Source organism: Ammodytes marinus (genome assembly GCF_949987685.1).
Source record: "Ammodytes marinus genome assembly, chromosome: 5".
Classification (NCBI taxonomy): Eukaryota; Metazoa; Chordata; class Actinopteri; order Uranoscopiformes; family Ammodytidae; genus Ammodytes; species Ammodytes marinus.
Window position 1 is genome coordinate 32,860,847 of NC_137234.1, and position 12,314 is coordinate 32,873,160.

A 12,314-nucleotide genomic window follows, 5' to 3' on the forward strand; every position below is an offset into this window, starting at 1 on the left:
TGATTGCATAGATGTTATTGCTGTGATAATTTCCTTCTGAGTAATAGATGCCTCAAGGCTATGTCTCAGGTCTTGAGAAAGGGAAGGCATGTTTAGGTTACTGAAAAAGGTTTCCATCACCGTTACGTCTACTGTACAATCAGAACTATACAAATTTGAATAGAATGTTTTGAACTTTTCGTTTATCAATTTCTGATCTGATGTTGTACACCCACTGTCTGTCCGTATTCCAGGGATGAGTTGCTTCGCTCTAAATCCGCGCAGTTGATTGGCCAGGAGTTTACCAATCTTGTCACCATGCTCGTAAAAAGTACTTCTGCTCCTAAGCAACTGGTCAGCAACTTGACGAGAGGAAAGAAGAATTAGCATATTGTCTGTCTATGTTCAGAATCTGATCAGCAATTTCAGTTTTGTACACTTATTTTTGTATGCTGCAAATGATATAATTTCACCTCTCAAATAGGCTTTCAGGGCTTCCCAAATTGTTGCATTGGACACATCTGGTGTTTTATTTATACTCAAAAAAGTTTTAATATGTGTAGAGATGTGTGAAAGAAAACTCTCATCTGTGAGCAACAATGGATCCAGTCTCCACTGCCTTCTTGTATACTCAACGTCAGAGAAAGCCAGTTGAAGGAGCAGAGGAGCGTGATCTGAGATCACAATACTTTCATAACTGCATGACTTTAGGTCTGACATCAATGAATTATCAACAAAAAAATAATCAATTCGGGTGTAAGTATGGTGGACATGTGAAAAGAATGAATATTCTCTTCCTGTGGGGTATAAAAACCTGTATGGATCAAAGAGGCTATAATCAGCAAGAAATGATTTGATATAACCTGCAGATCTGCTAAGAGTGGCAAGTTTGGGGGAAGAGCGGTCTAAGACTGGATCTAGATAACAATTAAAATCCCCACCAAGAATAAGAGAATGGGAATTGAGATCAGGCAGTTGAGAAAAAAATCTCTTAAAGAATTTTACATCATCGACGTTAGGCGCGTAGACGTTGGCCAAGATGACTGACTTATTGTAAAGTTTGCCTGAAACAATAATAAAACGTCCATTTTTATCTGATATAATGTTTGAGGACTCAAAAGGAATATTACTATCAATAAGGATAGCTGTGCCCCTAGCCTTACCCCTGAAATTAGAATGAAAAAATTGTCCACGCCAGCATTTACTTAATCGCCCATGGTCAGAGTCATGTAAGTGGGTTTCTTGAAGGAAAACTATTCCAGCCCTGAGCCGTTTTAGGTGGGTTAAGACCCTACCCCTTTTCACTTGGTGATTTATCCCCTTGACATTCCAACTAATTTAATTAAGATTGCCCTTCATCTAGCTCAGTTATAGTGAGAATAAAAAGAGTTGCTCCGATAAGAAGAAGAGTAGCAAAATACAGAGGGAAAGAAAAACACAAAAAAAAAGGAAAACACAAATAACTGAAAACACAGCAGGTGATGGCTTATCAGCTAAACCCCCAGTTAACACCACCCCATCCCACCCAGAACCCACCCCATATATTGCTCTAAACAGCAAACCCCAAAAGACCCTTACTAGTCTCACAACAAACATTCCAAGCCTTAACTTCCTGACATGTGCTAGTTTCCCACATAAGTCTTGTACAATTAACCCCATAACAGCTAGTAACTCTATGAACAATCCAGCAAACTGTCAAAATGACAACACACTAAACAAAAATACCATGCTCACCCAGCAGAATCAAAATACAAAAAAAGAACAAGGCATGAGTTAGACAAGCTGTCCAAATGGCAAAAAAACAGACACGCTAATCCAGCCGTTTTAAAATAGAGATAAAAATTTAAAAAAAGTGCGTGTAGTACCATCAGTCTGAGAGTTTGGCTGGGGATATGAAAAGAGCATTTGTCCAAATGTGTATACTCACAGCAGGCAATCGTATTTACTACGGACTCACACCCAATGTAGAGATGTAGTTAGATGCTTCAGAGACGGACCGCAACCACCTTCTCTCGCCGCTCTGGAGAGTAATGCGAAGCTTCGCAGGGAATAGGAGAGAGGGACGGAGACCACGCTGATAAAGCTCAGCCAAGACCCCCCTGTATTCAGCCCGCTGCTTCACGACCTCCGCGCTGTAATCCTCGTAGAACCGGAGCTTGTGGCCGTGGTATTCCAGCTCGCCTTGTTTACGTGCCTCTCTCATGATCAAGTCTTTAGTCTGGTATCGGTGGAGGCGGATGATGACGGGTCGCGGCCTCTCATGCGGGCCCGGTTTGGGTGCCAGAGTGCGGTGAGCTCTGTCCAGCTCCGGGGAAGAAGGGAGAGCTTGATTACCAAAAACCTCGACGAGAAGCTCGGAGAAAAAGGCGGTGGGGCGTGCACCCTCAAGTGACTCTGGTAAGCCCACAATACGAACGTTCTGTCTCCTGCTTCTCCCTTCCAAATCCGATAGTTTAGATTTCAGCGACTTGTTGTCTTCCTGCAGTGAAGAGCACGTAGCCTCAAGTTGCTCCAGGCGTCCGCAAACAGTTTGTGCATTCTCCTCGAGATCGGTTATACGTTTCCCATGGCCTGAGACCACGGCCTGGATGTTGTCTAGCTTAGTGACCATTCTGTCGAACGATGACTTGAACTCCGCGGCTATGGCTGCTCTATGCTGCTCAAGCAGATCCGGAATGGAAGCCATTGAGCTAGCACCAACGTCAGGGATAGCCACGCTTTCCGAGGACATATCTGACTCTGCTGAATCTCTTTTTGCTCCTTTCTTTCCTCTGGGCATTTTTCCAAATCAGTGCTAGTGTTACCGGCAATACAAGCACAAAAAAAATCGATGAAAATAGGGTTTAATCAGTTAGGTCCGAAATAGTCAGTGGGAGCTAGAGAGCGAACGCACCTACTCGATGCTCTGCAACCCGGAAGTCCCAGCAAGTATCACTTTTAACTCATCTCAACGAGCAGCGGGAGACTCCCCGGCCCTTCCCCCTTCCCAGAGCACTGACAGGCGGCCCGGTCCTTGCGCAGCAGTCCCTCCCAGCTGCGGTCAGAGCAGGAGATACACACCTCTCCGCTCGTGTTCCATTAGCATCCCTATTAGCAGTTGTAGTAGTAGCTTTCCCCCCCTCTTCTACAGTCTACGAGGAGTGCAATTCAAAATGTTATGCAGTGCTTTTTTAAACTATGAGCATGTATGATTACTGCTAGACTTAACATTATCACGTTGGTTGTTTAAGCGACTGTCACGTTCATAACACTAGAACCTTACCTATTAAAATATTACTGTATAAAACCCTGTCTACAAATATGTAAATTAGGCGATGACGTCATCTGGCGACTTCTAGCGACTTTTTGGACAGCCAATAGCTACTTTCCTTACTGAAGAGTTGGCAACACTGTGGTAGCGGATGTAGAATCATTCTCGTTCTGTAGCATTGTAAGCTAAAGGTCTTAGCGAGCACAGTTGCATTGTTTACCGACCATAGGCGTATAAGTCACTAAACCCCCGATGATTTGCTGTATGTGATCTTTAAACACTCCGTTTTTGTAAAGTAATACTGTGGTTAACAAGTTCTAAACGAAGATTCCTCCAGCCATCTACACCAAACTAGTGGGCTAGCGCTGTTTTGATAGCGTGTGTTACATCTTTATAGGTCCATGGTGCTTAAGTTAACTATTGAAATCAACCAAACAAATGTTCAAATGCTTAAGTTACCTTTTTAAAGTTTTCCTATAAGACCAAAGTTGTAGCTGTGAACGCAATTGCCTCATCAGAATGAGTAAGAATTAGTTTTATTTTCCTGCCGTGAGGCCGGGCCGAAACCGAAACCTTTGTTTCACTACGACTCTGTTCAGCTGCCCACGGCTGCCCACCCCTCCTCCTCCTGCGAAAACAAACTGAAAGCCGTTAAAAGCCGTTGGGCTAATAAAACGCTTGATGTGGCGTTTTTATATGAGAAAACTTCCATTTACTAGTATATGGTCTAAAGATTAGTATGAGCCAATGATTGATATTCAGAAAATTCTTGCGGAGACACAATCTTGTTCGCCGCTTGTATTGTGTGGACGGGGAAATCTGCCTACGGACCGCATGAAAATAAGCTCCTCCCACAACCTCATTCATAGCATGCAGTACCAATGGCTTGGCCACATGTCCATGCTGGCTGCCCGGAGAAGGCAGAGTCCTGGGGGCCTGGGCGCCCTGGCCCTGCTGAAGCACACCCACCTTACTGACGATGAACATGTCCTGGCGCCGGATGATGCCCTGCTGCATCTTGGAGCGCAGAGCCTTGCCGATATCCACCTCATTCTTGTAGCTGAAGGCAGTGTCTATGTGTCGGTATCCGGCCGCGATGGCAGTCTCTACTGCCCCCTGGACCGAAGTACGAGGCAAATGGGAGGACTGCAACAGGTAAAACATTTTCAAAAGTGTACTTTAGCTTGCTTTTACGTCAACCGCTGTCTGCCAAATGGTAAGCTAAACACTGTGTCTTTGTGCTGTTCCATAAAATATCTCTCCAACCCAACCAACAGGTTCTTTTCATAATATAAAAGGCATTATGGAATGTTCTCGGAAATATTATTTTTCTGGTCTCTTATGTGATGATATAAAATCCAGCGTTAATACACAGCTGGCGTAAACTGGTTTGTTGCTAGCTACTGTGGGCCCCCTTTGTTTATATACGTACCCTTTGTTTACAGTACATACCAGTTTAAAGAGCCTAGGCGGTGATCTTTTTACTATGCACACACAGAATATACATGTAGCGGATCATGAGGAGATATTCACTGATTTTGACAAAAAGGGAATTTGACAACAAGCGTTCCCCAGAATCTCTGACTCCATCTTTAAGATTACCCTAGCTAGCGAGTTGTCACATACACCACTCAAGAAACACTACAGTATTGTATAAAAGGCTCTGAGACTAATGGTTACTGTCGCTTTAAGAGCAGTTGCTCCTGGTCTGTGGTGCAGAAGTTAAGTTTCGTTTTCGGCCAGTTAGTCCGAGAGAGTGATTGATGCGAGCGCAACCAGCAAGTGGCTCATCGCCTCTCTTTTACCTGCTTTATTTGTTTAATCCCCCTGTATTGAGTTCGTGAAATGTAAGTGCCTGTTACCTTGTTCCTTTATTGTGAGTGTTAATAATGTGTATGTGCAAGTTTGACGTTGTTATTAAGCTAAGTTAATCAGCGTCGTGTGGTTGCTATGGCAGTTGGCTTATCACGTGAAAGGGAGATGTCCTGCACATGCAGTGTAGCCGCTTGGCCGCATGTCTGCTCTTTGGCGCGGTCATGTTATGTAGAGTCTGTTTATCTTATCCGAGTATATTTTGTGTATGACCTTTTCCTGTATAATGAATGTTTAGCCAATAGTTATTTATTTATTATGCTTTGTAAAATTAATGGTGTTTTATTTTATTGTTTTATAGAAAACTGCAAGACAGTACAGAGGATTTGAATAAATACGGCAAAAGGAATATAGCCTAAAAGAAAGCTACGTCTCCGCCACCTCATTCCTTGCACTCTTATAGGTGCACCATTCCTGGCTGCTATTTATACATCTTGAGCTAGCCCTCCTGATTTATCATCAAAACATTTGGTCCTTCGAGCCGGATAATAGCATTCAAGATGGAGTTAGATGAAGAGATGTATCCTGCTGTGAGGCCTCGGCGGCAAATCCGTCGACCTGACAGACTTGGAGATTACGAGATGGACTATGAGGGAGCCCACTATAGAGACCGATGGGTCCCACCAACTTCTACTATGGAGAAGAGGGTGCTTATTCCACGGGAGGATCCAGTCCAGATGACCCCCTTCCAGTCACACCAGACTCCCTCTGGTAGCTTTTATGGGAATGCTGCTCACCAAGAGATTCCTCAGCTAGCCCCAGAACGCCGCCAGTGGAGAGATCGCGACAGTGCGGTCCTACCTAAACATGCCCCATCATACAAGATGATTCCGAGCCAGGATTCACGTTACCACGAGGAAATCAGAGCCATTCAAGAGGAGAATGCTAAGCTAATGCAGTCACAACAGGTCTTCCACTTCGGACTGAAGGCCCTTGATGAGGCACGGAGTGAAATCAAAGAGCTAATTGAGGTAGCCCGCTCATTGAAAGCAGATATGAGTCAAGCTGCCAGCCCTGCCTCAAAACACACCCCACAGAACCATCAACAAGCTAACGCTGCAGTCTCGAAGAGTTACCCTGTTCATACAGAACCAGAAGAAGATTGGCCTGATCCTCCACCATGGCCCGAACCTGAAGAGGACCTGCAAAGTGCCGTCCGTAACCTTAAGTTGGAAAGGCATACTAGTAGCCAACCCTACTACGTCCCTACAGAGGCTGCATATCTGCCACCACCGCCGATGCTGCAGCAACCCCAGCACCTGTACCCACCTCCTGGTACGGGGATCCCATCCTACCCCGCATGGCGACCCCCTCGACCACTCTCACACCATACTCCAGCCTACGGAGGCTTGACGCGCCCAGCGCCGGTAGCAGCTTCGACCCCTTTAGCACCCACTGGAGCCATGCCTGGAATGCCGCCACCGAACCCTATACATCCTCCGGTTTCCGAACAAGTGTATAGAGGCCCCAAACCAACCATCCCCAAGTTCCTGCACCCTGACCCCAGTGAGTTTGCGAGGCTTCGCATAGCTCTAGAGAACCTACTCCCACCTAACGCTACAGAGCTCTTCAAGTATCAGATACTTGTGGACCATCTGAAGTTGGAAGAAGCCCAGCTCATAGCTGATGCCTACTTAAACTCACCGACCCCCTATACTCACACTATGGCGGCCCTCCACGATAAGTTTGGTCAGCCTCATCAGCTTGCTTTAAAGAAGATAACAAGAGTCCTGGAAGCCCCTGAAGTGAAGCGTGGAGATGCTGCAGCTTTCCAGAGGTTCTCCCTCCAAATACAGTCGTTGGTGGGCCTGCTGCAGACCCTGGGACCTGAAGGGGAAGTTGAACTGAACTGTGGTTCACATGTAGCTCGACTGCTGATCAAGCTCCCCCCAGAACAGCGCGCTGACTTCCGCCGACATCAGTTTAAGCAGCCTGGAGCTTCCCACACTCTATATGAGTTGTCAGAGTGGCTCCGCTATGAGTCTTGGTGTCAAGGTTTCGACAGTCAAACTACTGCAAGAAGCAGTAAAGAAAGGCAGAACGTGAGGACTGATGGTCGTTCTGGGAAACAAACAGTCACAGTCCTGCATGGTGCTGGAGAGCCTTCAGGAGCTGCCTCCCAGAGTCTGGCGACGAATACATCCAAGAGTAAAGCTTACTGTGCCTACTGCGAGAGCACGGAGCATTACCTCAGTCAGTGTAGTGAGATGGCCAAGCTCTCCAAAGACCAGCTCAAAAGGTGGATCATCGCTAATAAACGGTGCTGGCGTTGTGCACGAAAGCACCAAGCAGCCCAGTGCACATTGAAGAAACCCTGTAACCTCTGTCAGGGTATACACCTGGTGGCTCTCCATGAGGTAAACGCTCGAGCAGAAAGCAGTAATGCAGCTAGGGAAGAGAGCTGCCTAACCAACTCTGCCTCTGACGCCCTCTACCTCGACCGACATGGAGCTGGGAATCGGGTCATGCTAAAGGTTGTGCCAGTGCTTGTACAGTATGGAGAGCGCACATTAGACACCTTTGCAATCCTTGACGATGGATCAGAGAGAACCATACTACTACCGGGAGCAGCTAGGTCCCTTGGCATGAAGGGCCTTCCAGAAGATCTTCCACTGCGCACAGTCCGTCAGGATGTCCAGGTGCTCCATGGACACACTGTGTCCTTCCGTGTCACCTCAGCTGCTAACCCTCAAACTAGCTATATCATCGATGGTGCATTCACAGCTAGTCGCCTCAGCTTGGCGCAACATACCTACCCGGTGGACCGCCTTCAAAGGAAGTTCCAACACCTACGTGGCATTCCCATACCTGCATTGAAGGGAGCCAAGCCATCACTCCTTATCGGCTCCGATCAGCCCCATCTCATAACACCTGTTGAGCCAGTCAGGCTCGGCCCACCTGGTGGCCCAGCCGCAGTCCACACCAGGCTTGGGTGGACCCTCCAAGGCCCCGTCCAATGCATGGGGCGGCCAGCCCATTCTGTGCAGTGTCTGTTTACCTCATCTTCCCCACCAACAGATGAGCTATACAAGCATGTTGAAAGGCTTTGGCAAGCAGATACTGTCCCTTACCGCCCTGAGAGAGAGGTCACTCGATCAAAGCAGGATCAGCAGGCTGTAGCACTGCTTGAAGCCAAGACCGTTCGTACCGAGGTAGATGGAACCTTCAGGTATGCTACACCATTGCTACGTCATGCGAACATGCCACTGCTGCACGCACCTAAGGAGTCAGTTATGGCCATGCTACGCAGCACTGAGAGGCGTCTCCAAAGGAACCCCAAGCAAGCGGACGCCTACAAAGCTGAGATGCAGAAGCTTACTAATTCAGGTGCAGTGCGGGAAGTGACTCAGGAGACCCCCCCTAAAGAATGTTGGTACATACCCCATCACCTCGTCAGCCACAATGGAAAGAATCGCCTTGTGTTTAACTGCTCTCATCAATACCTTGGGCAGACCCTGAACCAGTACCTGCTACCTGGCCCTACCCTCGGCGCCTCTTTGTTGGGAGTCCTGTTGAGATTTCGTGAACATCCTATTGCAGTTAGTGGAGACATCAAGGGGATGTTCCATCAGGTACGCCTTCTCCCTGATGACTGCTCCCTGTTAAGGTTCCTGTGGCGTGACCTGAAGGTGGATGAACCTCCCAAAACCTTCGAGTGGCAAGTCTTGCCTTTCGGCACAACCTGCAGCCCGTGCTGTGCTACGTACGCTCTACAGCACCACGTCGTCGACCACAGCCAGCCAGACGACGACCTGAGATTCTCGGTGGAGAAGTGCTTCTATGTCGATAACTGCCTGCAAAGCGTGCGTACACCGGGTGAAGCGAAGTTGCTGGTGGATCAGCTCAGAGATCTTCTGGCTTCGGCAGGCTTTGAGCTGCGGCAATGGGCTTGCAATGATCCAAGCGTACTGAGTCACTTACCTCATGAAGCCAGGTCAGAGAGCCTGGACCTATGGCTCGCACAGGATAAGTCCAACCCTTTCGAGTCAACACTTGGCCTCAGCTGGAATTGGGCAACAGACTCCTTTGGCTACGAACACCGACCGGTGACCTACGAGACCCTAACTCTGAGGAACATATACAGAGTTGTAGCTTCTCAGTACGACCCCTTGTGTTACCTGTTACCCTTCTCCACCCGAGCAAAGCTCATCATTCGGCAGCTGTGGGACAAGCAACGTGGTTGGGATGACCCAAATCTACCTTCAGAACTCCTGCAAGCCTGGTCCACATGGGAGTCCGAGCTGGAGTCTCTACCTCGCCTTACTTTCCCACGTCCATACGTGCCTACAGGTGCTAAACTTGAGGGTGCTACTCGTGAGGGTCACATCTTTGCAGATGCATCCGAGCAAGCTTATGGAGCTGTAGCCTACCTGAGGACCGAGGATGATGAAGGTCAGATCCACCTCTCCTTCATCTTCGCTCGTTCAAGAGTGGCCCCGAAACGCCTGCATTCTATCCCACGCCTGGAACTTTGTGCAGCTCTGGTGGCGGCGCGGCTGGCTCAAGTCCTTGAGAAGGAACTTACCTTGACCCTGGATCGCATTGTATTGTGGTCAGATTCCACTACCGTTCTCACCTGGCTACACTCTCAGTCTTGCCGCTACAAGGTCTTCGTGGGAGCTAGAGTAGCCGAGATACAGGAGTTGACGGAGAAGTGCACCTGGCGTTATGTCGACTCAGCGAATAACCCTGCGGATGATTTAACAAGAGGAAAGACCCTAGAATCCCTTATAGAGGCAAACCGATGGTCCCAGGGACCTCCCTTCCTTCTCCAGGGTCCAGACACCTGGCCAGAGACCCTCATCACAGAATCTTCCGAGGACAAAACAGAGCTCCGGAAAGTTGTCTTCTGTGGTGTAACAGTCACCTCCCCTACCAGCCTTGAGGATAAGGAGTACAACATCTGGCAGGAGCTCTTGGACGCTACTGCTCAAGAACTCCATGGGCAGACCCCTGGCAGTTCTCCGCCCAATGCTGATCAGTATCGCTGCGCAGAGATGATGGTTCTCCGGCGAGCCCAACAACAGTCCTTTCCTGAAGATTACAAGCTTCTGGCGTCAGGGAAACCTGTTTTATCGAGAAGCCGATTACTTACTCTGGCCCCTGAGATGGACAAGTCAAAGGACCTCATTCGAGTGGGCGGCCGTCTCCGACGCCTGGAAGGCCAAGAGGACTCAACATTGCACCCTGTTGTCTTGGATTCCTCTCACCCAACTACACGTCTGCTCATCCGGAAGTACGATGATGACCTGCACCATCCTGGCCCCGAGCGGGTCTTTGCCGAGTTGCGTAGGTCATTCTGGATAATCCGTGGACGGGAGGCTATTCGCAGACACCAGAGTACCTGTGCAGAATGTCGACGCTGGAGAGCGCGGCCTTCCATTCCCAAAATGGCTGATCTTCCTGCTGCCCGTCTCAGACTACACAAACCTGCCTTCCACTCTACTGGTGTGGATTGTTTTGGTCCCATGTTGGTGAAGGTGGGAAGACGTCATGAGAAACGCTGGGGGATCATATTTAAGTGTCTAACAACAAGGGCTGTCCACTTAGATCTCCTCAACAGTATGGATACGGATGCCTACCTGATGGCTCTGAGGCGGTTCATCGCCAGAAGAGGAACCCCTGCGGAGTTGTGGTCCGACAATGGGACCAACTTTAAAGGAGGGGAACGGGAACTTCGAGAGGCATATGCAAGCATGGTTCCTACCTTACAGGATCGACTCGCCCGCCAACGGATTAAGTTCCGGTTCAACCCCCCAGCAGCCCCACACTTTGGCGGAGCGTGGGAGAGAGAAGTCCGCTCCGTCAAGGCTGCACTCTACACCAGTGTGGGGGCCCAAACTCTCCCGGAAGAAGTCCTCCTCACAGTGCTCCTGGAAGTTGAAGCCATCCTCAATACGAAGCCGTTAGGCTACGTGTCTGCTGACATGGCAGATATTGACCCTGTAACACCAAACTGTCTGCTGATGGGGCGGCCGGACGGATCGCTTCCCCAAGTGGTCTACCCAGAGACCGAGATCCTGAGCCGCAAACGCTGGAGGCATTCGCAGATTCTCGCAGACCAATTCTGGTCTAGATTCATCAGGGAATACTTACCTAGCTTGCAGACCAGACAGAAGTGGCACTCTTCGCCCCCTGACCTCCTGGATAAGGCAGTCGTCATGTTGGTGGAGCCTCAGCTGCCTCGGGCCCTGTGGCCCATCGGACGAGTTACCAGGATTCACCGCAGCGACGATGGATTCATCCGGTCAGCTGATGTGAACATTAAAGGACAGGTGTACACTCGACCGGTTGCCCGGTTGGTGATGTTGCCAGCTCTCCCATCTGGGGAGGACGACCTTCATCCCCCGCCCCCCTGAACCTGACTGTTAAGCCCTTTTATTTGATGCAAATGTTCCCTGCACATTTGGGGGCGGCTGTATAAAAGGCTCTGAGACTAATGGTTACTGTCGCTTTAAGAGCAGTTGCTCCTGGTCTGTGGTGCAGAAGTTAAGTTTCGTTTTCGGCCAGTTAGTCCGAGAGAGTGATTGATGCGAGCGCAACCAGCAAGTGGCTCATCGCCTCTCTTTTACCTGCTTTATTTGTTTAATCCCCCTGTATTGAGTTCGTGAAATGTAAGTGCCTGTTACCTTGTTCCTTTATTGTGAGTGTTAATAATGTGTATGTGCAAGTTTGACGTTGTTATTAAGCTAAGTTAATCAGCGTCGTGTGGTTGCTATGGCAGTTGGCTTATCACGTGAAAGGGAGATGTCCTGCACATGCAGTGTAGCCGCTTGGCCGCATGTCTGCTCTTTGGCGCGGTCATGTTATGTAGAGTCTGTTTATCTTATCCGAGTATATTTTGTGTATGACCTTTTCCTGTATAATGAATGTTTAGCCAATAGTTATTTATTTATTATGCTTTGTAAAATTAATGGTGTTTTATTTTATTGTTTTATAGAAAACTGCAAGACAGTACAGAGGATTTGAATAAATACGGCAAAAGGAATATAGCCTAAAAGAAAGCTACGTCTCCGCCACCTCATTCCTTGCACTCTTATAGGTGCACCATTCCTGGCTGCTATTTATACATCTTGAGCTAGCCCTCCTGATTTATCATCAAAACAAGTATGTATTACAATTGAATAATAACTCATTCATGCAGTAACGTTGCTGCAACAGCACATAATATTAAAAGTTAGCAATATATGTCAGTATCACATAAAAGTAAAAG

The 12,314-nt window shown here is 48.3% G+C and overlaps 1 protein-coding gene across 1 annotated transcript in view; it reads right to left on the reverse strand.

The window, feature by feature from the left end:
* LOC307250273 (aldo-keto reductase family 1 member B1) overlaps nucleotides 1–12,314 on the reverse strand; it is a gene marked incomplete at its 5' end in the record, with an annotated part of 29,491 nt that overhangs the window by 15,864 nt on the left and 1,313 nt on the right. Inside the window, one exon of the mRNA XM_080027304.1 lies at nucleotides 4,199–4,375. Within this exon, the coding sequence (XP_079883430.1) occupies nucleotides 4,199–4,375 (177 nt within the window). The remainder of the gene's footprint in view (nucleotides 1–4,198; nucleotides 4,376–12,314) is intronic.